The sequence below is a fragment of the Coccinella septempunctata genome, chromosome 1 (genome assembly GCF_907165205.1).
Source record: "Coccinella septempunctata chromosome 1, icCocSept1.1, whole genome shotgun sequence".
Taxonomy (NCBI): Eukaryota; Metazoa; Arthropoda; class Insecta; order Coleoptera; family Coccinellidae; genus Coccinella; species Coccinella septempunctata.
Genome location: NC_058189.1, coordinates 9,509,084 through 9,536,805, shown reverse-complemented (window position 1 = coordinate 9,536,805; position 27,722 = coordinate 9,509,084). Strand labels below are relative to the sequence as shown.

The following is a 27,722-nucleotide window of genomic DNA, read 5'->3' as shown; positions in this document are numbered from 1 at the left end:
GCGTCCAGCTTTCGCTTTCCTAAAGAAGCGTTGGGAGGACCACTGCTTTGTAAACAGCTGTCTTGGTCTTCAGATTGAGGTCGTGATTTTGAAACACTCTGTCCTTTGGCTTCCAGAATGCCCGTGATGCCGAATTGATACGGTTGTGTATTTCCGTGTCTAGGTTAGCCCTAGTGTTTATGAAGCTTCCCAAGTATCTGAACTGCTCGACCTGTTCTAGAGTTTCATCCTCCAGGCTGATATCTGTTTGAAGGCTTTCTGGCGGACTTACCAGGTTTTTGGTTTTGTCGATACTGAGTCTAAGGCCTAAAACTTCGTAAATATGTATATAGGTGTCCAGCATTATCTGTGGATCCTCTGAGCTGCTAGCGATAAGTGCGCAGTTGTCTGCATATTGAAGTTCCGTGATAAACTTTGTACGGGTTTCTGCTCTGAGGCGCTTCAGGTTGAATAGGCCTTCTACATCTTGTACACAAAAGTTGGGGGATCATCTTGCCCCAATTTCAACTTTTTCATTCAGCAATAGCTATTATAACCTATACGAACGTCATTATCTTCAAGTCGAGGAAAAATCAAAAATAAGCATACAAGGAAGCAACAAATATGAAAAACATTGTTATCAACCATTCACAAAGAAAGTAGAATAATCTTAAAGTTGACCTAACCTTATATTAAGCGGTCACAATTTATATTTTTCACTGTGAATATCGACTGTTCGCTTGCACTGTACTAAAAAATTGAATGAGGTAGAAGTGTGGTAGTGGCATTTTTCATGAGTCTGTAATCGAAAGGGATCATCTAACCCAAAGGGATCAACTCGTGCACCTTCATCCCCTATAATATAATAGTATTACAAAAAAACCCCTAATACAGCATATGAAACATTTGCATCCTTAACTTTTTTCAAATGAGTCTGAACTTTCAATTCTCGCCCATATCTTTTCCCCTTCTCTGTATCATTAAGAGGTTGACTATATCCATCGTATGCTACTGAATTTTAATTCTTACATTTACCTTTCAGATCTTCCAATCGTTAGTATCGAAAAATTCATTGTCAACTCCGACAAGGACATGGACACCGAACTGAAATGTACAGTGAAAGCTAAACCAACTGCTAGCGTGGTGTGGCTCAGAAATGGACACAGTCTCCACTCTTCTGAACACATTCACTTACGTAACCAAGAAAACGACCACATCCTCGTCCTTAAAGGATTACAAGAGACTGATTTCGGAAAATACGTATGCTTGGCCAAGAACCGCTTAGGCACCGTAGAAAAGTCCATCAATTTGGTCAAGACACCAGCTGTTCTAGAATTCATCAAACCCGAGAAACCGACCAGAGATTTAGTGTTGACTTGGAAAGTCGAATCAAAGACACCTATAACTGAACATGAATTGCAATACAGGAAAAAGGGGGTATGTTTACAAAATAGTATTCCTAAATGAACATGTTCATGAAACAAACTACAGTAATTTGATATAATAAACAGTCACTTTTTCGGTATTACTAATACAGTTTGAATAGTTAACAAGGGGAATCATCTTGCTGCTCAATTTCTTCGGTCTATTGGGTCCTCGAAATTTTTTGAGTGAAGTTTCATCTATTTATTTCCAGTAGTTTCAGAAAAATTGGATAACCCAAAAGTCCTGAAACTTTTACTTGTTTTTCTCGGCGGGTTTCACAAAACAAGTAGATTTATTGCTGATTGTTATTCAATTTCCACATTACAACTTATCGAAAATTTTTTATTGAGAATAAATTTTGGAAATATCACTTTTAATAATCGAATATCCGATCATACTTCGATGCAAGAATAATTATATGGATACGTCAACTGAATGTTTCAATCGTGGTAAAAGCTTTGTGAAACTACTTGGTGGACAAGAATCGGTCACTTTTATGGGGCAGTATATCTTGTACTTATATTTTTATATATTATAACTAAAATTTTCTAGGAGTCTGAATGGCACACAGTCAAACCGAACGTACATGGAGCAGAAGATGGCGTTTATGTTATAAAGTATACCTTGAAGGACTTGGGTGAAGGAACTTATGAAACCAGATGCAGATCTCAGAACTTACATGGATGGTCTGATTACACTGATGTTACCGTCCTCGATGTTGGTAAGTGAATGATGATTCAAACACGTCAAGCTTGATTTTTTGCTGTTTATGTTTTAAACTCACACTGATTTGTTTTGCTTTTAATTTTATAGACAAGGCACATCATGGCAAGCATGGTAACAAAAAATCGCATAAACACAACAAAGGTATACAAACATCAAATTGCTACAGTGACAGTCAATTATTGAAAAAATAAATATTTACCTTTGAACAAAATAAGTTATTGATGGAATAATATATTCGTGGAAAATTCAACAGGAATTTGATACCTATCTTTTATTTTATTTTTTCAATAATAGACAACTACACTACAGTACAGTCAACATTAATGCAGCATTTTGATCAAATCTAACTTCATTCTTTCTTTTTTAACTCCGCCGATTTCGAATAATTATATCGATGTGTTGCAGCTGGTTGTTTCCCTCAAAAATAAATGAACTGAATTATACCATTTTAAGTTATATCAAAGATTTGATCAAATTGTTCGATATTAACCTTTCATGCATTTGAATTCACCACTTCAACAAATTTCATACAACATAAGAGTTGCAACCTAATTGATTCGTATTTTTCAACGGAAACGTTTGAATAAAATAAAATAAAATTCTCTACAAAAACTAAATAACGTAATTCCCATGTTTAGTGTGAAAAATTCTTAATATTGTGTGCGTTTTGAGTGGCCGAAGTAGTCCTTGAGCACTTCAAACATAACCAAGCCCAGCTTTAGATGGTCAATAAATCATTTACTAAATAAAATCATGGAGCTTTCAAATCTCAACGTGGCATTGATGATAATAAATGCATACGTACTAACAAATTGTGCAGCATGGCATAAACCACGATTTTAATAAGTTTTTTTTTTCATCTCGTACGAAAATGAAACGGTTTTCACGAATTCAACTGCATGATTGAGCTTCTTTAAATTATGAGTTAATTTTGTTTGTTATTATTCACAAGCCTATGATTTTTATACAGAAAAATCCACTCCACTACCCTTGGATGTAGCGTTAGCACAGCAACCAGAAAAGGAATCTGATATTGGCGGTAATTTTTTATTTTTTTTTTCACCACCACTTTGAAACTTTCATCCTTATTGAAAGCAACAAGCTCCAACTGAATGCACTATTAATCGCTGTTGAAACGAAACTAATTTTTCTTATTTCCATGCAATTTTTCGCTAATTTCAAAGATAAAAAATGGCATACAAGCAGGGGTTTTTTGTAGGTAAAATTTATTTTTTTTTCCATTTAGAAAAGTTGTATTTGATGGTTAATTCAAGAGTGATTAATTGTACAGTCAGAAAAATATCCACGTGATAATTAATCGATCACTGAACTTAATATTATTTTACAGAGTCCACAAATCCAAATTCGGCTAGCAGTACTACAGCTTCTCTCCTTGTCTGCAGTATCTCCCTACTTCATTTATATTTCACCAGGCATTGAAAAACTATTATGTGTTTTCTTGAAAATTTAATCTTCCTTGTTCTTTGAAACAACACATCTTCGAAACCAAAGTATTTAACACTACCTTAGGAACAGAGTGATGAAAAATTGAAAGTTCTACCTTTACAAAAAAGGATGTTATTTTGTGTTCATTTGTTTATCATGGAAACGATCGTAATACGTCGTAATATTCAGCGTATTCTTTCTGTGATCAAAATTTGAATTAATTGTTAAAATTGGAAGTTATACAATTGTTAGGTTTAGAACATTTTAAGATTTTCCGGTTTTAGACAATCTGAAATGCCATGGACTTGACATATTATGTAAAAATGTATGTATATCCTTATAGGCAACTTATAAACTTAATAGTTAAGAGTGAATTACATAAAATCTTATTATCATGCCTTCTTTTTGTTTAAGTTTTCATGTCGACCATACATATTTCCAGTAAAACCATTATTTTATTGTAAAGAATAGATTTACAAATGTCCCAATTTTCTCTTCATTATCTTATTAATATTTAATATTATTTGTAAGTTACCCAGAACCGTTTGAAATATTCTTCCTCTAATCATGTTATAATTTCTTTCGGATTTTCAGAATATTTCATTTCTAGTCTTTAAAAATTGATAAAAAAAATACAGGTATAGGATGTATGTACCTACTTCTTCAGTTGATGAATCCAAAATTGTAATTCGAATTGAAATCTATATGACCTAGGAACATTTTAAAACGAAGAAATATTTTTTTAAACATATTTAGATGATGTTCCAAGATTGTATTGATATTTATTATTGATAACAGTTATAGTTAGTTTTTAAATGTAAATAATTTTGTTTATTCGTGTGATGTGACATATTTATATTTTAATATTTCTCTTATTTCGATTGTAATACCGATAATTTTTTATGTAACTTTTTTTTTCTTAGTTAACATAGAATCAAGTACACCAGTTAGAAGATTTTTGGTAGAAATTTAATAGTGATGATTCTCATATGTTATTGAATTTTTTTCATCAAATCGAAGTATTATTTAATGAAAAAGGTGATCTTCAAAATTTGTTCAAATTATCATTATATTATTCCAATATATGGATGTTTAGCTTTTCGTGGAATCATTCAGATATTTTATAAAGGAACTGAGCATATGCCTTAAACTCTACATGAAACGCTTCATGCAATGTGTACTGTATAATGAGAAGTGGACCAGGTGTTGCATATCATCGATATATAAAAGAGTTCCACTATTTTATTATACGTTGCATGCTGCTAATTGTATGTATGTAAAAACTAGCTGAAATAAAGATCCAGATATTACGTCGTTCATTCATTCACCAGACCTTTTCCTACATACAAATTTGGTAAGCACCAAGTGAGTGAGGCAAGAAGGGAAAATCAGCTGACCTAGAGGGTTTGGAAATTTCTGCATATTGAGGTCCCCCAAAAATATATATAATATTATATATAAATAAGACCAATATCTGGAGCGTGCCCTAGTTTAGTTCAACAATTTTATCCTTATGATAAAAAAAAACCATCAATGACCAATGACCAAATCATCCTCAGCAACTAAAGGTCTATCCGTTTCTAGCACAAAAAGTTAGGGTTGCCATTTAAAAAAACTCAAGCACCTGCCGACGACCCTCCTCCACCAGTGTGAGTACGCGATGAACTAATTCTTTATATAAACATTAAATGTTGACCAATTTGAAATACAAACTATTCGTGCATTTTGCTACAAAACAGTGAATACCGAAGATATGAATTTTGTGCGTTACTTTTTAGTCAATCCTTAATGAACGCAAGATTTAAAAAATTATTTATCCAGGAAGATCGTGAAAGTACTAGAAATGTTTACGCATATTTAAAAAGAAATCCGAAATTTCGCGAAGAAGATAATCATCATCTAAATTACATCCTAAAATATAAAAATATCTTCTTTATATTTTCCATAAATCTTAATTGACAAATAATGTATGTGAATTTATCCTTTTAAATTTTAGTTTTTTTTTGTGCTGAACGATGCTATAGTCCGAGAGCTGGCAGCAAAAACAACTAGTACCTCATAAGTTACCAAAGGTTTGGTTTGGCACTTTGGTTCAACTTTATTATGAAAACTCGAAACCGCCCGTCTGCCGGGCGGGAGTGGTCGCCTTATGGGATAAAAAAAATTGAAAAGATGAGAAAAAATCGATTGGACCTTTCTAATAGTTACCAAGATGGATGTTGTGTCAAAATGGTCTAGGATCTTAACTGAATTGAAATCGTAAGCGTCTGCCAACAGAGGTGGTCGCTATTTCGAAACAGACGCTGTCAAATACAGGGTGGTCCAGATCATAACCAAGAAATTTTAACGACGTATTCTACATCAAAAATAAGCCCTAGTTTGTCATATAAACATATGTCGAGAAATGTTTCCTCTCCGAGATACGGGGTGTTAAAATTATAGAAAAAAAAATGTTTTTTATTAATAACTTTCACACTGATTGAAATATTTTTATGAATTTTGAGACACAGTTTTTGAGCGTCAAGGAGCACTTTTTGCATAATATCATTTCTTTTCTATTCTACCAGTGGCGTCCGTACTGCAGCGAGACTGAATATTTTCAGATGAAAAAATGATACGCCACTGGTTTTTCCGACAATAAAAATTACTTTTCAAATCCTTATTTAATTTGAAGCAAATTCGGTCTCATGACTTTTTGCTGTACGAGGCACGGTTTCCGGTTAAAAAAATAAAACACATTCTGATGCATAAAGAAATAATAATAATAATAATAATAAAGGTCTTTATTCAATCAATTTCATGGTAACTAAATACAAACTCTACAACACTAAAAAAAAATTGAAAAGGCGAGATCCAGAACACTGTTCAAGTGTACTGTTCAATCTAACCCCAAAATCGCCAATTTTCAATTTTTTTTATCCCATAAGGCGACCACTCACGCCCGGCAGACGGGCGGTTTCAAGTTTTCGTAATAAAGTTGAACCAAAGTGCCAAACCAAACCTTTGGTAACTTATGAGGTAGTTGTTTTTGCTGCCAGCTTTCGGAGTACTAGGCTGTTATGCTTTGCGCAATTGAAATATAGTTCTCTTTATGTATCGCATAAAATGGGCCAACTAAGCACGTTACGAAAAGTGATTCCCAAGCAACGTCTGAAATAGACATGTTTAGGTACTGAGTTGTGTACTTTTTGCGAAAGTACCTCTAATTTCCATGAAAAGTTAACCCACCAGTAATTTTTTTTTTTTTTTTTTTTTTAACGTTTATTGCACAATATACAATCTACTCTTATAGGTATTAAGTAATTGTGATAAAAGAGACTACATGAGAGTGAAATGTCCAGTGACATTTCTACTCGTTTAGCACTATTTTAGTTTAGTGTTGTGGAAGATCTTCGGGCCATGTCTTCTTCAGTCTTCTGATGTGGGGTCCTTTCAGGTAGAGGTTTTGTATCAGGTCATTGGAGTGACCTTGTAATCGATCTCGATATCTGGCAGATGCAGATTCTATGACGTCATTGATGTAAGGGATCTGTAAGTCTTCATGCAGTCGTTGGTTAGTGACGTACCATGGTGCATCCGCTATTAAGCGGAGAGTTTTGGATTGGAACCTTTGTATGATCTTTCTTCTAGATGGCTTCGCGCATCCCCACAGTTGTATGCCGTAGGACCAGATTGGTTTAAGAGTCGCCTTGTACACTGTCAGTTTGTTCTGCATGGTCATCTTCGACTTTCTTTGCAAGAGCCAATACATCTGTCGGAGCTTCATGTCTAGTTGTTTCCTCTTTGCTTGCACATGTTTCTCCCATGTGAGCCGTTGATCCAGATGCATACCTAGGTATTTGACCTCAGTCTTTGTCGGTAAGGTGACTCCATTCAGAGTTACTCTTGGGCAGCACCAGTAATTTGAAATTTGAAAGGCACAAGTTAGCACAATTTTTCGTACATATATACAGGGTGAGCATTTGACTAGTACCTACCAATAATTTAACAGTATATTCTTGCGGTGAAAAGAAACACTTTTTCCCTATACCATTTTTTCTGATTCGGACCTGATAAGATTTAGCCATTTTATGTTTTCATAATGAGCTGTGCCACCCCTGGAAAAAACAGAATTACCTTCAGGATAACTAGATAAATCTGTAACACTACACTACACTCTGTGGATCTTTCAAATAAAAAAAAGTTGTATTCGGCCAAAGTACCCAATTTTTCAAGTTTCATAGATACTTTTTTGAATATCACATATCATATTAATCGAAAACGGCGCATTTTACGACTCAAATATGGTCAAATATGGCATCCAACTTAGTTCCAAAAGATAGGTTCATTGAATTTTTGGTATTTTTATGATATGGTCATAATGAGTGGATACACGAAACAAATCTAGTATGATGTAGTTGTACTGTGTAGTGAACTTCAAAACACGTACAGCGAAAATCAAAGGACTTTCGTGAAAATAATCACATTTTTTCACATATTTTGGGAAAGAAAATACAAAAGTGCTAGGCTACCATTTTTTCGACCTTTTATTTTCGGTGAAATCAGACTTTAGCAAAAATTCGAAAGGCACTAGCATAATACACCTCATATGTTGAAACCCACTTTTTTGTGCAGCACTAGTCCATTTTATACATTTTTTTAAAATATAAGTATTGACAATCATTTCTGTTGGTTGATAACATTAAAATGTATATTAGTGTTTTGTGATTAAAATTATATATGGATCTAGGATCCAGCTTATTTTATCATCAATCCTATAGCCCCTTTGTGAAACTGCCTTTAAGAATTAATAAATACTTTTTGCATAGGTACCTATTTTTTTTCAACACTTCGAATTCTTGTCAATACCACTAAGAACGCTTGGACATTGAAATATGAAAAGACTTTTTATTATTTTTCTTTATTAGGTATTTGTGTAAATTCTGACTATAAAAATAATTTCACAATGGCTTATTTTTTATTGTTTAAAAGCCCCATTCAGAAATGAATGTTGGGTGTAGAAGGATGAATAAAAAGAATAGGGCATAGCTTTATTTAAATTTCAGATAAATTGCAACAATATAAATTCATTAATGGACTAGAAAAGCTGCATTGCAACCAAATGGAGTTCTAGAACTTGCAGTCTTATCTTGGCTTCAGTTCCTTGGTGTTGAAAGTCTAATCAGTTTTCTTATCCTCCACTTCTTTTTTGTTTTCTGGTTCTTTCTGGTCTGTTCCTGGAAATAATAAATAAAAGATTTTTGTTCAATATATGATACTATAATGCGAATATTCTTTAGATATTCTCGTTCTCGAGAATAAATATTTGCATGAATTGCAATTATGGTGTATCACCTAAGATACCCTTCATATGTCTATAATATACATTTTATTATTTATAATAATTCTTGAAAATTATATTATATAGCCTCGTTTCACAAAAATATACAGGGTGTCTGTAAACAAATGTAAGGGATTTAGGGAGATGATTCCTCGATGAAAATAAGCAGGTGTAGTTCCTATAAATTTTTTTCGAAATCGACCTCCCTTCCAAGATACAATTTTTAATTTTTTTTACGGGTTCTAATAATAAAGTTATGATATCTAAAAAAATTGTGTCAGTAACATCTACTTAGTGCTTCATATTATGAATAGTTTTATGACTCAGTGTTTTTTAGAACCCGTAAAAAAAATTAAAAACTGTCAACTCGTCATCGCCATCCAAAGGCTGTATCTTGGAAGGGAGGCTGATTTCGAAAAAAAATTTTAGGAACTACCCCTGCTTATTTTCATCGGGGAATCATCTCCCTAAGTCCTTCGCATTTGTTTACAGATACCCTGTAGGTATATGTCGTTGTTTCCTTCGAGGGCACCTCCAGGGTATTTATGGAAACATAAAAAATACCTGAAAGGCAACAGAGGTAGGTACATAATTGAAGGAAACTAATATCCATTCTTTGTTCCAATATATTTTAAATGGGCACTGTTTTTAAACATATGCGTCCAGCGATTTTCGGATATCATAGATTTTCTTCTTTTCAATAGAAATGTTCTATTGAGAAAATTAGTTTTTGTACTTAAGGTTGGACACAATTTTCATCAGTAATAATTTGTTCATAAAACAATTGAGCATTAGACCCCTGGGTTACAATAATTTAATCTTCTTCAATAAAAAGTATTCTACAAAGTAACATCGAATCAATAATTTTCAAAATAGTTTCCTTTCCTAAATTTCAAGTCATATTATTATCAGGTACATGAAATTAGTAGGTGTAAGTAACCTGACAAAATTACCTACAACTCCCTCGAAATTTTGAATACTTAGGTACCTACGGCAAGTAAGTAGGTATTATGGAGTATCCATAGTTGTTATGTACCACAGCCGTCTATAGACGTCCTTTAGAAGGCTGTGTATGTACCTAGATTGTAGCTTCCGAAGAATGAACCTTCGTTCGCCTTTTCTTGGAAACAGTTGAAGTCGAACCAAAAATCTGGTTTTCAAAGGAATAAAAACCCGAAACGAGGTAGAAAAACAGTCAAGCAGTCTAAAAGTAATTTGGTGATAGTTTAAACTTTCATTTTTCGATTGGAAAAAACTATGTCCCGCGCTGTACTTTCTCGCCCCTGGAATGCTGATGTAGGCAACATATCATACTGATTCAAAAATAGAAGTTGTATATAAATTCTCAACAGGCCATGTGAGGCGTTAATGATTATTATAATAGTTTTCACGTTTTCTAAGCAATTTAGAATTAAATGTAATCATGACTTAAAAGGAATGCATACGCTGATGAAATCAACAAATTAAAGCAGTTAATTCTCTACTTTTGTCTTAAATTATCTATATTTTTCCAATATAGGAAGGAAGAAAGTTCGAAGAATGTAAGCAATTGAATAAATTTACCTGCTGATTGTTGAGCACGTATAGCATCACGCCTCTTTTTTTCTCTCAAAACTACAAATGAGGTTCTGACTATGAAATACAGTATCAATCCTACCACATAATAAGGCCACTTGATTTCTCTGAAAACATCTAATATACCCGTCATTTCGACACTCGTGATTAACCAGGAAGAAATGTTACTTTCATAAAAGCAACCCAATTCGCTGGCGCGTAATTCTTTACTATGCTTTAGTCGAACAGATATACAGGAACTGGCAAGTGGCACTAAACTAACTTCCTCTTTGTGGACTCACTATCGATCTATTAAGCTTTCTGACCGTACACGAACCAGATAATGATATTCGGGCATGTCGGCATGTGAACTTTTCCTACATACAAGTTTGTTTTGGAATGTACATATATCTGTTAAAATTAATAATATCGTATTTCCTTTATTCACTGTATGAGCAAGAGGTTGTTAGAATTGACATTTGTACATTAACGGTCACATAAGCGGAGATAGGAGATGGAGATACCAAAGAGTAACCAACTCTTTGGAGATACATCACAGTAGGGAATACTCCTTGTGACGAAAATAATGTATTTTTTATGAAATATCTTTGAAACGTCACATTTTGAAATAACCATCAAAAAATTATTTTAATTACTTAAAAATGAAAAGTAAAAATGGGTAATTGAAATTTAAAGCGTTTCGTTTCTATTGCACAAGTTGATATCGACCGAAATATGCATTGATAATAAAGGACAACAAATACACTATCTAGATGAGATGGCTTTCTATGAAGTCTGCGACGAACGAGGAAGGTAAAATTTTATGGGATTTTTATGGACGGTTGCTGTTAAGGCGCCTTATGATGGCTGTAAATCAGCAGCTGTTATTTTATCAACAACCCATTGTTCTTTTTATTTTCTATAATAGTATGCGCCTTCTTATTTTTCGAGTAATAAGCGGAAATTGGAAAAATGGCGATATCGAAATAAATTTATATCTCTGCTAATACTGATGATAGAGCTCTAAAATTAAAACATTATACAGGCACTGTTTAAATAGAATCCAGTGGAGTGCTTGCCCTTTTAGCAGGATTTTTAATTACAAAGCTATGACCAAAAGTGAGGTTTTCTCAAATGGGAACACTAGATTTCTGTGCAATTTTTTGAAAGCTTAATGTTTACTGATTTCGAAAATATAACATCATATGATTTGTACCAATATAAATAATAGAAAATGGTCAAAAACCTTTTTTCTCAATATTTCTATGGTTTCTACTTTTAATGAGCATAGGACATTGTCCTTGACTCGTACAAATAGGTTTTTTAGCAGTAGATTCTTGAGGTCAACGGAAACACTTTTTTTTAATACCATTTTTTCGGATGCGGCCCTGATAAAAAGATATAGCCAATTTGAGTTTTCATAATAAGCTGTGCCACCCCTGGAAAAACGAAATTATCTTCAGAATAACTTGCTAAATCTGTAACACTACATATCTGTGGATCTTTTCAACAAAGTTGTACCCAGCTAAAGTACTAAATTTATTAAATTTCACCGATACTTTTTAATTTTTGAAAATCAAATGACTGGAAAACGGAGCATTATATGAGAAAATAATATGAAGAATAATTTAATTTTACAAAACGTTCAAGTATTCATTAAATAGCGTCCAACTCAGTTTCAAGAGTTGGGTTCTTTGAATTTTTGGCATTATCATGGTACGTGATGGTACGACTGCGCACTTATCGCTAGCGGCCCAGAGGATCTACAGATAATGCTGGACACCTATAAACATATGTATATACGAAGCTTTAGGCCTTAGACTCAATATCGACAAAAACAAAATCCTGGTAAGTCCGCCAGAAAGCCTTCAAATAGATATCAGCCTGGAGAATAAAACTCTAGAACAGGTCGGGCAGTTCCAATACTTGGAAAGCTTCATAAATAGTAGGGCTAACCTAGACACGGAAATACACAACCGTAGCAATTCGGCATCACGGGCATTCTGGGAGCTAAAGGTCAGAGTGTTTCAAAATCACGACCTCAATCTGAAGACCAAGACAGCTGTTTACAAAGCAGTGGTCCTCCCAACGCTTCTTTACGGAAGCGAAATCTGGACGCCCTACAGGCGACATATTAAACAGCTTGAACAAACGCAACAACGTCATCTAAGACAGATAATGCACATCAGATGGTTCCACAAAGTCTTGGATGCAGAAGTCTTGCAACGCGCGAGTTGTACAACAATTGTGACTCAAGTAACGAGGCCCGACTCAGATGGAGCGGCCACATTCTGAGGATGTAAGACACAAGACTCCCCAAAATAGCTCTGTATGTCGAATTGACAGAGGGAGCTCGGAAACCAAGAGGCCAGTATAAGTGGTTTAAGGATATACTACATCAATCCCTAAAATCAGTTAATGCCAATCATAACTGGGAACAACTAGCGTTAGGCAGGTCACAGTGGAGGTGCACAGTTTTAATGGAGACTCGAGAGGAATACAGCGGCGGCCAGATCTGGTTGGTGACTATCGATGCCTGGAGTGTGGTAGGATTTGTAGGTCACGGTTGGGTCTCTTCAGTCACAGGAGGGCACACAGTTGCAATTAGCCCTAAGAAATTATAAGTCTGTTTGTCTTTTTGTAGATTTTGTTTATTTATTTATGAATGGCAAAGAATGAATGAATAATGAGAAAACTTTAAGACGTGGGTGATATCTTGTGTTCGAAAAATATTAATCAAATAAATCAAAAACTACATTTCGAAATTAATTTCATTCTATAAAACTGTTTGTGAGATAGAACTGAAAATAAATTGATGAGTTTTCAACAGCCCCTCTCTTTTGAACCGAGCAGATTAGGAAAAAATGGTAAAGAAAAAAGTGTTTCGTTTGTCCTCAAGAATCTACTTTCTAAATATTTGTACGAGTCAAATAATCACCCTGTATATTTTGAATTAAAAAAATGGGACTGGAATTTGTAAAGTAAACATGGGGTTCATATTTAAAAAAATTAAAGTTACTTAATGGAATTGAATGGAATGTGGTTTTAGCCATTATCCATCTTCTGAAAATCAAGGTCCGAAACTTTTTCTCTAGCTCTTATGGTGACAGAACTGTCATTCAATCCTATCGAATTTTGCCTGTATTTCAGGTGGTGTGTATAAAAACTAAGTCTTGCCTAATGAAATGGATAATCTCTTAAAGAAAATAGTTGAAGCATAACTTCACTGTCCGAGTGAACAACTGATCCAAGAAAGCTTTCACAACATTATTTATATAAACTGCTCCACATGACTTAGGGATATTGACTTAAATTGCAAAAAATATAGTTAAAATAAGATTTTTGTGATGAAAATTCATATTGATATGATTTCAAGTTGCAAATTGATTTAAGCCTGTAGGTCTGCAGCGTATACAGGGTGGTTAAGAAAAATCGAGTAAAATAACGAAATTTTATTCCCAGAGAATTTAAGCATTTTAAGACTATCAATACAATGTATGGCCTCCACGGGCATCAATAACAGCTTGACATGTTCTTTTCTTACACAGGAGTTTGTTGAACATTTCTTGAGCAATTTGTTTCCATAAACGGGGCAGAAGCGCTCTCAGATCATTTGAGTATTCTGGAGTAGGTTGATGATTATCTAATCTTCTTTGGAGCATATCCCATGCATGTTCTATGCAATTCAAATCTGGTGAGTGTGGAGGTATTGGTAAATGTGGAATACCAAGCTCCTCGCGCGTATTCTGAACTATGGCTGCACGGTGCGGTCTAGCGTTATCGTCTAGAATCTAGAAATTGAAAACTTTCACCAATAGCAGCGTGAAAATTTGGCACAACATTGTCAATGACATGCTCCCTATAGTGTGAGGCGGTCATATTCCCAGGACAAATGTGTAGATCTGTGCGCTCGTTGAAACATATCCCGGCACATACCATAACACTACCCCCTCGGAATGGATGGACTTCTTCGACATAGCGACGATAACGGGGTATGGGTGGGATTGTCCATACCCTTATTCTTCGAGAATCTGAAAATCGTCCATATCTGAATTCATCATTGAAAAGGACACTACGCCATTGATCGTTCCAATTGATATGTTGCCTTGCGCATTCCAGTCTTTGACGCTTATGGAACTCCTCTAAATGGACGTCTACACCTTTTCCAATTGTAATTCAGAAAACGTAAAATGTAATTCAGAAAAGACAATTGAATTTCAGAAAATGAAAATTGTAATTCAGAATAGTAAGTTTATATTCAGAAAAGGGAATTTGAATTTCAGAATAAGAACTTTAAATTCAGAAACGGTAATTTGAATTTCAGAATAGTAATATGCATTTCAGAAAGTGTAAATTGGAATTCAGATTTCGTGATTTGAAATTCAGAAAATGGAAATTGTAATTCAGAAATAGGAAATTGTAATTCAGAATGTACTCTACATAGAAATAATAACAATGAGTACAGGTGAGGTATTTCTTGATCGTGAATGAATAATTGATGGAAGCTTATATTGGGATATCCTGGTCTTCAGGAAGAGTATTAATAGTAATATCAAAAGTAACACAATTAACAAAATTAACATAAGATTATAAAGCTAACATAACAAAACTAACAACCAACTGGTAAATATTCTAAATCTAGCACTGCGTCGTGAAATGTTGTTGTGTGCTGAGCGGCACGAGCACAGTCGCCTCCCATAATTGTGTCTTTACTTCTATCTATAATTTGCTCCAAATATTGCAACCTTTGCTCTTGAACCCCTGGGGCCGTCACCTCAGGGACTCTAAGTCTTGTTTTCACCCCCATTTTCAATTTAGCCCAAATTGATTCGATCGGGTTTAGCATCGGGGAATACGGAGCTAATCTCAACAAATTAGCTTCCGTTGCATTGACAACTTCTTCTAGCCTAGAGTGACAGGGAGCGTTATCACACACAATAACCAAATCTGACAATCGATTGCCCAAGTCTTCCCATGTATTCATAAGTCTTTGAATCCACTCGTTAGCTAGAAGCGCCGTGTAAGATCCTCTTCTATTTTCCATTGCAATCACACCAGCGGCAGAAATAGCACCAATCACATGTATATTCGGACCTCTTGCTGCCGGGAGCTGTTGAATTGCACGAGTACCGGCTTTGGAACGCCCTCGAGATCTTCGGCAAAATAAATTGAAATTTGTCTCGTCTATCCAAACGATTTGTTTTCCTTGACGGATGAAATTGTTAAGGGACCTTACATAATCGGCACGTTTCAATTTATTTTCTTCGGTGTTCATAGTAGCTGGTGCTGTATGAACCTTTTTTAATGTGAATATTCTTCCTTCCAAATAGTTTGTTATCGTTGTGCTCGATATTGATTTTCCAAACTCTGCTAACACCTTGGCTTTTAACTGTTTAATAGTTAGGTCGCAAGTTTCCTCAACCCATGAGATCATTATATCTATTTGTTCACTGTTCAAAATTTTTGGTTTTTTCCCACCCTTTCCAAACATACTGTCCCTTCCTGATCTTACCCACTGATAGGCAGTTTTGTATTTCACACCCAAAGTTTCTGATAAAGACACCCAATCGTCCCCTTTATTTGCGCATGCTGTTATACGCTGCCTGTCTTGACTTGTGTTTTTTTTATATATGGTCCTGGTAACTTCTATTTTTTCCACAAATACAGTTCTGCAAATAGGACAAGTCTGATCCCTCAAAGGCTCCGCACATTTGTCATGTAAAAGATGGCTGCATGGCAATAATTTAACTACTTTGTTTCTACTCATGGATATTCTGCATATTGCACAATTATCTTTCAATTCCATTTTTGATTTTTTTCTCGATAATGACTTAAGTTTCATGAGAAGTTTGATGACATATTGTCATACATATCACTTGATACTTTTCTGAATTACATATTACATTTTCTGAAATTGAATTGATGTTTTCTGAAATACAATTTTCGTTTTCTGAATTACAATATGCTATTTCTGAATTTCAATTCACTATTCTGAATTACAACTTTGTTTTTCTGAATTTCGACTTCCTAATCTGAAATTCAATTTCTATATTCTGAAATTAAATTAACTATTCTGAAATTCAATTTCTCTTTTCTGAATTAAATGTTGCTAATCTGAAATACATGTTTGCTTTTCTGAAATTGAACTTTGATTTTCTGAATTACAACTGGAAAAGGTGTAGAACCTAGATTCACCTCTCTCAAACTTGGTCTGATGGTTTCGATGGAAACTTTGACCCCATCTGCATTTTGAAGAGTATTCCGTAGCATTCTACACGTAGATGCAGGGATTCTTCTCGCCGAAACGGTGATGAAACGATCCTGAGCAGGTGTTGTTTTTCGTCGCCCACCAAGCCGTGGTCTTTCCAACACGGAACCTGTCTCCCTGAACCTATTCCAAAGTCGAGATATCACACTTTGGCTGACTTGGAGCCTTTCCGCTACAACAACCTGAGTTAGGTCACCCTGTAGCATTCCGATAGCCCTATTAGCCCCAGCGTTTGTTAATTTACGTCTTGGCATTTTCAGAAAACTCGTTTCAAATCGAAGCCGCTGATAAACTGACTTCATTTCAAAATAAGAACATTCATGAAGCATATGCAAAGAACCAAACTTCAGAAAAATGGCGACCAGATTAACCAAATGTCTCATACTGATTTTTATTGGATCGATTCAAATTGTTATTGAGTTTTAAATAACTTTGCAGCCATTTTCTCGAAGATTACATACTTTTAAAAACGGTTGAATACGATATCCCTAACTCTTGTGGAGCAGTATAGTACCGTATTCCCATGAATATTAAATCCGATTTCCGATTGCTCTCAAAGCTTATCTGGTAAAATTGTGATCATATGTAACGTGCGTTCAAAAATATTCGTCGTCAAGTAGGCTATGAAATTTTGAAGGCTGATGTTCGGTGGCTGAACGTATGTCTTTCCTTGAATTACTTCATCTTCCCAAAATGTAAACAATGATGACATTAACCTATATATCGTAATTTTGTACGGAAATTCACTTTTTAGGAAAAGTTATCTGTAGATTTCACCCAACTTTCGAAAAGCATTTCTTTCATTGAGTAAGATGACAAGAATCCGAACAATCTGAGGCAGTTAGAAAAATTCTTCGTAAAAATTTTATCCGTCCACTATTTTCATACGTAAGAGACATGAATCTTGAATTGATCGTGATATTATGTTTTTTTTTTGTAAGAAGGTTCTAGCTAACTTCAGTCAAATGAATAAATCACAGTAAGATTCTCAATAATATGTTTATTAATTCTCTATAAATAGGTATTGAATTGATTCAGTCATTACTGAAAATCCATGACTAAACTAAAAGAACTGAATTACATAAAAATAGCTATTGGACAATTTATTAAAATTCAATGCAGATATAAAAAGGCATGATCTCCTTCATCACGTTCTGCTATTAAAGTTCCATAAAAGAAAGTAGGTCCACATTTTGCCTTTGACTGATGCATACTGAACTCCAATTTTTCTTGGATGCTACAAGGTTAGGTAATCACAACCTTTTCAGTTTTCTGATCTTTATGGAAACAAATGGATATTTTTTTTTTAAATCGGGTGGCATATGCCAACGGATACTCCAGCCACTTGAGATAAAACCTAAACAGAGGTTTGTCAAGCTTCTGTCATGATGTTTTCATTATTGCTGAACTCTGGAGTTTTCTTCTTTGGTCGACCACTTCCTTTTTTGTTTGAACAAACCTGTTTCGTCAACACATCGCAAAACAGTACAATGGAAAAATTCATACTTAATAATCTACAGCAACATAGGCTTCTATGAAGTCGCCGGAACAGAATATTTCCATTCTCCTTCAATTTTCTTTCCAATTTTGAAGTAGGATTCAATAGTAAAAGCCTTTCACACGTCCGTAAAAACCATTTTTATAATTTGCTGATAATTTTAATTCAACAACAATCCAAAATGCTAAAATGACAGTTCACCTGGAAAATTATTAGTATAGCACGAGCTAAGAATTACGTTTAGGCACGAAATATCGACGTTCAAAATTCCATAGCCTACTTGACGACGAATTTTTTTGAACGCACGTTAATTGAACGCGCAACAAGTTGATATCGATTGTACGAGTGAGACAGTATATCCTAGGAATCCACAATTCGCACGAGGAAAAACGAGCCATTAAATTTAGAAACGCTTCGGGCTTGCGCCTTAGTCAATTCGTGCAATTCGTCATTTTTTCTCGTATCACAATATTTCGTCTCTCAATCAATTATCTCGATGAATAAAATAATATACATTGGTTGAACTTGGCAATGAAATCAGGGTCATGTCGGTTGTCTTATTTATTCAACCAGTCGGTTTCTCTCTACATCGCACAGGTAACCTAGGTTGGAATGAAGAAAGCTAATCACGGATTCAAGTGATATTTTATGATAAATCGAAGATTTCCGTAAAATATAAAACTTGGTGTGTGCGAAGACTCATTTGAATGGCTATATTTATCAATCAGAGATAATCATTCTGTTGCGGTATTTGTTTGACCAAGTGACCTTCCTCTAGTCTAGATCAAGATACACCGAATGAAGTGCGAAGCGAGTTGATCACCGCGACCAGCCCACACTCTGCTAATATTTGACATACCTTCCAAAACATGAAAGATTCATCTCTTATTTTACCTAAATTAACACAAAATTCTAATTTTATTCAATGTAGACCGACGGCTATCATGAGAAATAAACTGTAAACAATAATTTCGATACGAATTAATACTATCAGTGCGAGAAAATAGATCATTATGTCTCAAATAAACAGGGAAAGTGAATCGAAAGATCCTTTTGTTAAAACACCGGTACCGCTATCGAGATCGAGCTTGTCACCTGCTATTCGTAGTATGACAAAAACTGTCATAGTGTCGTTGGATGGAACTGTCACGCATAACATCACTTATGGTGAGTCAACTATTTTCTTATTCTTTTCCGTACCCACAGAGCTTGATAGAATGTGTAGATTATTCCTATCATATATTGGACCTTGAAACTTCCATATACGATTAATTATTGATAATAAATTCACTTCAGCGAATCAAAGGAAATGCACGAGTAACAAGAACTAAGTTTTTTACTGATTTTCTATAAACTACAATTATTTAAGAGCTGATTTATCTCTTGTAAGTGTAGTAAAATAGATATGTTTTTATGATTTATACTCAATGAATTAGCTGATTTAAAGGGTTGGGAAATCGCTATCTGTGATCAAACCGCTGCATCTTGAGGGCCGCTAAAAATGGCAAACGAAAGACGAATAACCGGAGCGTGCCCAGCGAATACTCTCGATCCAGAAGTCAGATCGGAGATAAGAAAAAGAGCTTCAGGAGTTCGGGATCTTTGACTTTTACCAAACGCAAATGTAAACAAATCAAGTCAGTCGTCAGTTTGACATAAATAATAAAATGAAAAAAGAAAGTTTTTTCCACGTCCGTGTGCCGATAAAAAACCAACAAAATTACGAAAAGTTCAGATCACAAAATAGATACTTGGAACTAGAGTTCAGTTTCTTCAAGTTTGCTGTACGATATTTTTTCTTCGGGGCACAGCCTGTTGAAAATGACTCAAAAATTTGGATTTTATTGTTTCTTTAATATCTTCACTGCCTTAATATTAAAGTTGAACTGTGTAAAAAAAGAAATGCCCCTTCACAGTGGTTTTGGCTCTGACTGATATCTTGTCTTCACACTCACTCACAAATGAATTGAATTTTGAAGAAATCAGCTCTTCTTCAGGGAAATTACAAACAAGTTGAAATTATGGATTTGATGATAATGTATTTCACTGGATGAAACTTTATGAATAACCTACTGCCGTCAAATTCTTCAGCATATGTTGTGCCGGAAAATGGAACTATGTAAAAAAATGGACACATTTTAATTCAACAAGCAATCAAAACATAGAAAAATAAGACAAAAATAAAAACGCTAAGTTCCTCAAAAAATAAAAGTTGAATCCAATATTAAATGAATCGATTTAATCTTAAACCCAATAAGAAGCCGAAGGAACTCATAGGTTTCAGCGGTATGATGTGTATAATTGTTTTTCTTTATATTCACATGAAGATTTTTCTTATTTGATTATGCTGCTGTGATAAAAGCATCGTAATTTCAAATGAAATCCACAAAATCAATACAAGTTAATTCAAAATTAAATGAGATTGTATGTTATGTTCTAATGAGCTTCAACGGAATTTATGTTACTCATTCAACGATAAAAAATTTGAATTTCTTTCATTTTCCTAAGGAGATATTGCAATCAAGTCATTCAAAAAAATTCATCGTGAATTAGGCTATGGAATTTCGGTTGGTTGATGTCCTGTGACTGAACGTCATTGCTTGAATTACTCCATCTTACCAAAATGTAAACAATGATACGTTAACTTAATATCGTAATTTTGTTTGGAAAGTGGAAAGGAACTTTTTAGGAGGAAAACTTTACTAGCAGATTTCTCCCAATGTCGGAAAGAATTTCTTTCATTGAGTCATATCACAAGAATCCAAACAATCTTGGTAAAAATTTTAACCGAAGTTCATATTTTTTCATACGTGCTTACAATTAGATTTGTAGAAAGGTTCTACCTGTTTCACTGATATGAATAAGTCACCTAAGAATTTCAATGTTTAATTCTTTATAAATATTGAATTGATGTGGTCAATAAAGTGGATTTTCAAATCCACAACTAAACTACATGATATTCATAAGAATGAGTTTCAGTGTCCACTACAATTATAGTAGTGTCCACTACAATTATAGTAGTTGTTAGAAGTGTCCTTTTCTTTATTCCTAACTAGTATATTCTGATATATTCGAAACATTATAGAAAATGAAAGAATCATTGTTAATTTGATGACTTTCTGACGAATGTTCCTAGTGTACACATTTGAATAGAATTCATGTAGGAAATTCATGTTAGGTATCAAGGATGATGAGCGTACAAAGTACCTATACTGAAAGACGTTCCTTGAAGTATCTAAGAATTCTACTGCTGTTTAAAATAACTATTAGAAAATTACTTAGATTGTATTAAATATCGACTTGCATCGGGTTCTCAATATCTCAACTCAAATTTTATAGAATTATCACTAATGGGAATTGGAGAAGCATGCAGAGATTTTAGTGTGGTCTGTGTGCTTTAAAAATCAGTGAGAAACATTTTTAAAAGAGCTAGAAAATTAAAATACAGAATAGTTGTTTCGTTAATTTTCTATTTTATTAGTAATTCTTATGTTTTTATGTTTAGTTGAAGTTCAAGACTGTTTTTTCTCTCACAATGATTATTTCTATGTTTTTATGTTCTGTAAATACATTTTATGTTTTGTTTTCTGTAAATTTTTGAGCAAACATTATATTGATCGTTTGAATTCATGAATGTATAAATAAATATATAAATGAACATACTTGAAAGGTTTCGAAATACATATTTATACATATACATATTTATGTTATTTCAGCATAATATTTTGATTATTAATAACCATTCGTAGAGTTCAAGATTTCTCATCTCACACTCACATGGCTTCCATCTTTCCATTCAAAAATATTCCAATATTTTTGTTTTAATCCTCTTAATTCATGAAGCTGTCAGTTCAAATTAAAAAGACTAGAAAGATCATACGTAAAAAAGAGCAAACTTTTCTATTCATATTCTGACGAAATTTTCGAATGCAAACGAGATTCGGAAATTCAATGATACCCTCAGTTTTTTTAATTAATGAGCCATAGGAATAGCCTAGATAATGTCTCCCAAAGTGTCGCAATGAATGAAGAGAGCCATCTGAAAGAATAACACATGTTTGGCCTAAAATTATGTTTTGATTATTAATTCATTATAAATGTTCCCCCTTTAAATTTTTCCTGTCAGTATGTGGAAAAAAGTTTTGTACAAAAGTTTCATAATCCACAAAAAATTTTGACAAAACCTTTTTTCAAAAATAGAAGGTTTTTCAGAAAGTGTGTGCGCGATCCTATTTTCTTATTTCATAAGATTACCCTATTTTTTTAACTTCTTTCTTCTTCTGAAAATTTTTGTAAGAAGATATTGAGGTAAGAAGTAGCAAAAAGTTCTTCATTTTGCTCATACAATATTACGCATATACGTATTCCATGATTGTGATGGTTCAATAGATTATAGATCTACTTCTTCGGTCAATAATTCTTATACCTATTTTCAATACATTTTTCATTCAATTATGATTTCATTTGATAATATCTTGTTATACGCCTAAATCATAAAGTATGCCAGGAAAAAACTATTTAGCATTTTCAGGAGAATGATAAAATAAAAAAACAGGCTACCCTTTCGAAATAAGAAAGAAGGATCATGCACAGACTTTCTGAAACACCCTATATATATGAAATTAGGTTTATTCGAAAATTCGTTATAAATTCCGAAACTTTTTTAACTACACTGTACCAAAAAAATGTTGAAGGGGGTAGGGGGCATCTATTATAAATCATCCTGTAGCCTATAAAGAACAGGTAAAATTTTCAGAATCAAATGAGGTTTTCATCATTGTTAATAAATAAATTAAAGGAACTAAGTTTCAAACCTTTTAAAAACTACGACAAACAATAAATAAACATTTCTTGTACGATATTCAAATATTCAAACTTATCGTTAACAAACGGGCTTATTTCAGCAGGTGCTCCTAAGACTCTTGACAGTTGCTATCGATGTCATGTTTGAAAATAATATTATTTACTTCTAGTTTCTTGTGGTAGTAATGGTCCCTACCCGTTACTCTGAATTCAAAGCTTAATGTCATTCCAAATTTATGATTTGGAGAATATGAGAATAATTGCAACCGTCATTTTGAAAAGGGTTACAAAAACATAAAAAAACTAAGACTAATGATTTTTTTAAAAGTGTGACTCGTGCCCTTTTCGAAATGGCGGTTTCAATTAAATTGTGAAAAGCTCTTGTTTAATTGCCTAGATCCTGGCTTTGGGTATAAGTTCATTCCCCAAAATTACGGAATATTGGTCTGCTACCCGTTATTATTATATTAATGAGCATCTGAGTTTTGAATAACAATATACGATAAACATCATATCATGAAATCATAACGTTTATTCGTTCTCTAGTAACTATAACAAAATTAGAACAGTCTTGAGTCTTCATTTTCGATGATCATTCAAATTCGTCGCCTGTAAAAATGAAACTTATAATATCAATGAAATTTCAGGAGCTTTTTAATGATGTCTCATTTAACGAAAATTTTTCAGTTCATTTGAGAAATACAAAAAAAATATTCGATGATGAAATCTTGTAAGCTATACTTGGTGTTGCAAAATGGTGAATGCGGTGGTCTGAATTTTCACTGGAAAAATGAAATCAATCACGATCAGAAGACTCCTTGGAAAGCGCGTCAGTCTGAAAAACAAAGCTCCTCGAATTTTTTCGGCATATTTTTGCCACTAAAAAAAACACCCTTTTCATAGAGTGGCTAGTGATATGTGCTAATATAAATTCTTATACATTCCACTCTTTATTTGTATTGGAGTTGTTGAATTTCTTCAGAAAAATAGAAATACCTATCTATAGCCTCCAATCTGACATATACGAGTATGACCATGACATTGATAAGGCTGAGCGAATCACAGAGAGGGTTCCTCATTAAAGTCTGTCAGTTTTTACAATAAATTATCTGGTGGGCTCAAAAGTCTCTTGGAATTCTTCTTCTGCAAACCTTTTGGCTGACTCTTTTTTGTCATCTTTCACTCAAGAAACTGGTTCGCCTCCCGCATTAATCACCCCTCGCGCGTCCGCTGAGCTCAAGGACATAACTTTTTCTCCGTCCATCGTAAGGGCCAAACTCTCCACCCTAGATGTCCAGTCTGCACCTGGAGCTGACGGATTTTCGGCAAGACTGCTCAAGGAATGTGCCAATTCTCTAGCGCTCCCCCTTTCTTTGATCTTCACCCGGTCATTTGAGACTTCCTCCCTCCCTTCTTCTTGGCGGAGTGCACGTGTTACGCCAATTTTCAAAAAGGGAGATAAGCATTGTGCTGACAACTACCGCCCTATCAGCCTGGTCCCAGTCATAGCAAAAATTTGTGAGAGGGTTATATTGGATGAAATCTTGATTTTGCTCGAGCCTTCGATCGCGTGCCTCATAGACGTCTCCTGAGCAAGCTCGATCATATCGGAGTTCGTGGCCGCCTCCTCTCTTGGATCGAGGCTTTTCTTTCTGACCGCACCTTCCAGGTTCGTGTTGGCGAATCTGTCTCTTCACCCAGAGTTGTCATGAGTGGAGTGCCCCAGGGCTCCGTCTTGGGCCCAGTTCTTTTTCTGCTTTATGTTTCTGATTTGCCACGCCATGTCACCTCTCACTGTTCTCAGTTCGCCGATGACACCAAAATATTTGGCCCCTCCAGTAGCTCCTCTACTATACAAGACGACCTCGACTCCATCTCACGATCTCACGGTGGTGCGAAGACTGGCAGCTACCACTCAACGGTGGGAAATGCGTCGTTCTCCATATGGGTGCCCGCAATCCGCGTCGGATGTACCATCTCAATGGAGTTGTTATACCTGTTTCCAACAGCCATTGTGATTTGGGTGTAATTGTGACGGATAACCTGAGTTGGTCGGATCACATCCTCCATGCTGTCAGCAAAGCCAAAAAATCCTTATTTCTGATCCAAAAAGCATTTGGCAGGTGTGATCCCTTAACGTGCGCGGCTATATACCGAACTTATGTGCGACCTATTATGGAGTTCGCCGGGCCTGTTTGGAGTCCGACGTTGTGCCACGATTCATCACTGCTCGAGGGTCTCCAGCGTCGTGCAACGCGTCTCCCATACGGAATCTCGCGCCCGTCATATAGTGAAAGACTCTCTATAATGAACTTACCAACTTTTATGGAGCGGAGGACTCGTGGTGACCTCATCACTACTTATCGAGCGGTAAACGATCTTTTTGGTGTTACTCTGCGCAACCTCTTCACGTTGAACACGGATGGCCGTTTGCGGGGCCATGCTTTCAAGCTCCGCAAAGAAAACTTCAAGACAGTGCAGAGGCAAAACTTTTTGTCAAACCGGATATTCGATGTGTGGAACGCGTTACCTCCTGTTGTGGTCGAGTCAGTGTCAGTGAACTCATTTAAAAACAATTTTGACAGTTGGCATTTAAGTGATAGGAACCTTAATTTGTAGTTTTTTTTTTCATGTTCTGGTTTTGATTTATTCTGGATTATTTTGTTTCTTTTTTTTCTGTGAGTTTATAGGCATTGCCTAAACTCTTATCCCTGTTAATAATAATAATAATAATAATAATTTTTTTTCATTCTATTTTTCTTTGGATATTTCACTTAAATCTCAACGTAGAATTCGAATATGCACAAATATAAGTCACATATGAGGACCCTGGTATCAAAGTCGGCAATCTCCACTTTTGGTCGAAATTGAGTTGAATACATAATATTTCTCAATTTTTCGCGCTACATCTGAACATATGGTTCGCGTGTGTCAAGAAAGGCTATATCCCATTAAAAAACCACTTTGAAACTTCGTCTGAGAATCAAACCTGGCAATCTCCAAGACCCGCTTAGAATCAAAGCCGGCAATGTCCGTTCTGGCCAATCAGCACATGTGTGTCGTGACGTTAGAAAAGGAAAAACCCTTCACATGATTGAACCAGTCATCATAAAAAGTGGTCTGAAACAAGTCAATAATATGTTGAAACTTAAAGATGTTGACAAACTTCTTGCAACACACTTTGGGGCTACCTGGAGATCAATTGAAGAACTAGATTTTTATGCAAAAATCTTTTCTAATGGAACTTTCGAGTCAGGGCAAGCAGGCCAGAAAGAAGAAAACGCATTGCCAGACATGGAAGAATCAGCAGCAGAAGGAGAAACCTGTGAATTTATCGAAGAAATACCCTCTGTATATGTATAATAAATATGTTATGATAATAAAAATATTTTTGATTACATATTTTCTTGGAATTATTTCAATATTGTTATTATTCTATTCGTGAATCTTTTTCAAAACACTTGATATTCAGATCCCAACTGACTTAAGTAGAAACTTTGGTATCAAATCCGGCAAAATCCAATAGTCAGTATCAAACACGGCATTCTCCATTCATTTTTTCTCATTTTTTCGAACACGAAAAAGAAATTAGGCATAATAACTTCATTATTCAATAGAGTTTAGTATTTTATTCCGTTAGGAACTACGCACGCAGTTAAATATGAAACAATATGGACGTAGCCGTTTTTTGCGCTTTACTCAAATAGGAACACGGTGGAGATTGCCGCCTTTGATATTAGAGTCCTCATATATAGTTACAGCCATTTCCAATTGAACCGGATGTCGTAGAAACACTCTTTGTAACCTCAGTTCATGGAAAATAATATGTAGTGTCCATGTCCAAAATTTCAATCCGATGTTTCGACAAATCAAGATTTCTTTTGGGGGTAAGCCAGATGCCTGTGACACCAGGTATATTTTTGCAAGGGCACAAATAAATCTATAGGAGCGAATTGTTATACTCTAGGAAAAATCTTAGCTATGGATAGATGGCACGTAGAATTTCTTCTCCCGATCATTGTTTTGAAGTTTTCGATGAGAAGTCTCGTCTCGTTTTCGAGACGAAAGGATGCGCAAGTAGATCGATCACGGTAATAATACAAAGAGCAAAATCTGAAATACTTAGAACAAAAGTTAATGCACCTTGGTATGTATCTAACAACATAATTCACAAAGAACTCAAAATATCTTTCGTAAATAAAGTAATTAAAGAAAAGATTAACACCTCAATAAGATAAAAGCACACCAAAACCCTCCACTTCAAACACTTATACAACCGACAAACTCAAGAAGACTAAGAAGATGTTAGCCAACTGATTTGGAAGAAACCTAAGGTAACGTCAATGGACATTTACCTTACCTACCACCACAGAATAGTGCATACAGGGCGAGTCTTAGACTCGTACAACTATTTAACAGTAGATTGTTGAGGTCCAAAGAAACACTTTTTTATCCATTACATTTTTTTCGGTTCGGCCCTGATAAAAAGATATACAGCCATTTTAAGTTTTCATAATGAGCTGGGAAAACAAAATTACCTTCAAAATAACTAATAATAATCCGAGGATCTTTTGAAAAGAATTGAATTCGGTCAAAGTAACCAATTTTTTGAATTTCAAATATATTTTTTATTTTTGAATATCAAATTACTAGAAAATGGCGCATTATAATATATTAATTTTTGGTATTTTTATGGTACGTAA

The 27,722-nt window shown here is 34.6% G+C and overlaps 2 protein-coding genes across 3 annotated transcripts in view; both read left to right on the top strand.

The window, feature by feature from the left end:
• LOC123311308 (neural cell adhesion molecule 1-like) overlaps window positions 1–4,886 on the top strand; it is a 191,405-nt gene extending 186,519 nt beyond the window's left edge. Inside the window, exons 5-9 of one of the 2 annotated variants that reach the window (XM_044895202.1) lie at window positions 1,022–1,416; window positions 1,957–2,125; window positions 2,218–2,271; window positions 3,101–3,169; window positions 3,479–4,886. In XM_044895202.1, the coding sequence (XP_044751137.1) occupies window positions 1,022–1,416; window positions 1,957–2,125; window positions 2,218–2,271; window positions 3,101–3,169; window positions 3,479–3,570 (779 nt within the window). In that variant the 3' untranslated portion in view covers window positions 3,571–4,886. The remainder of the gene's footprint in view (window positions 1–1,021; window positions 1,417–1,956; window positions 2,126–2,217; window positions 2,272–3,100; window positions 3,170–3,478) is intronic. The other variant, XM_044895210.1, reaches the window with a different exon arrangement.
• Window positions 4,887–18,780: 13,894 nt separating this feature from the next.
• LOC123312735 (ribosomal protein S6 kinase alpha-5-like) overlaps window positions 18,781–27,722 on the top strand; it is a 114,370-nt gene continuing 105,428 nt past the window's right edge. Inside the window, exon 1 of the mRNA XM_044897199.1 lies at window positions 18,781–19,383. Coding sequence (XP_044753134.1) covers window positions 19,230–19,383 — 154 coding nt within the window. The 5' untranslated portion in view covers window positions 18,781–19,229. The remainder of the gene's footprint in view (window positions 19,384–27,722) is intronic.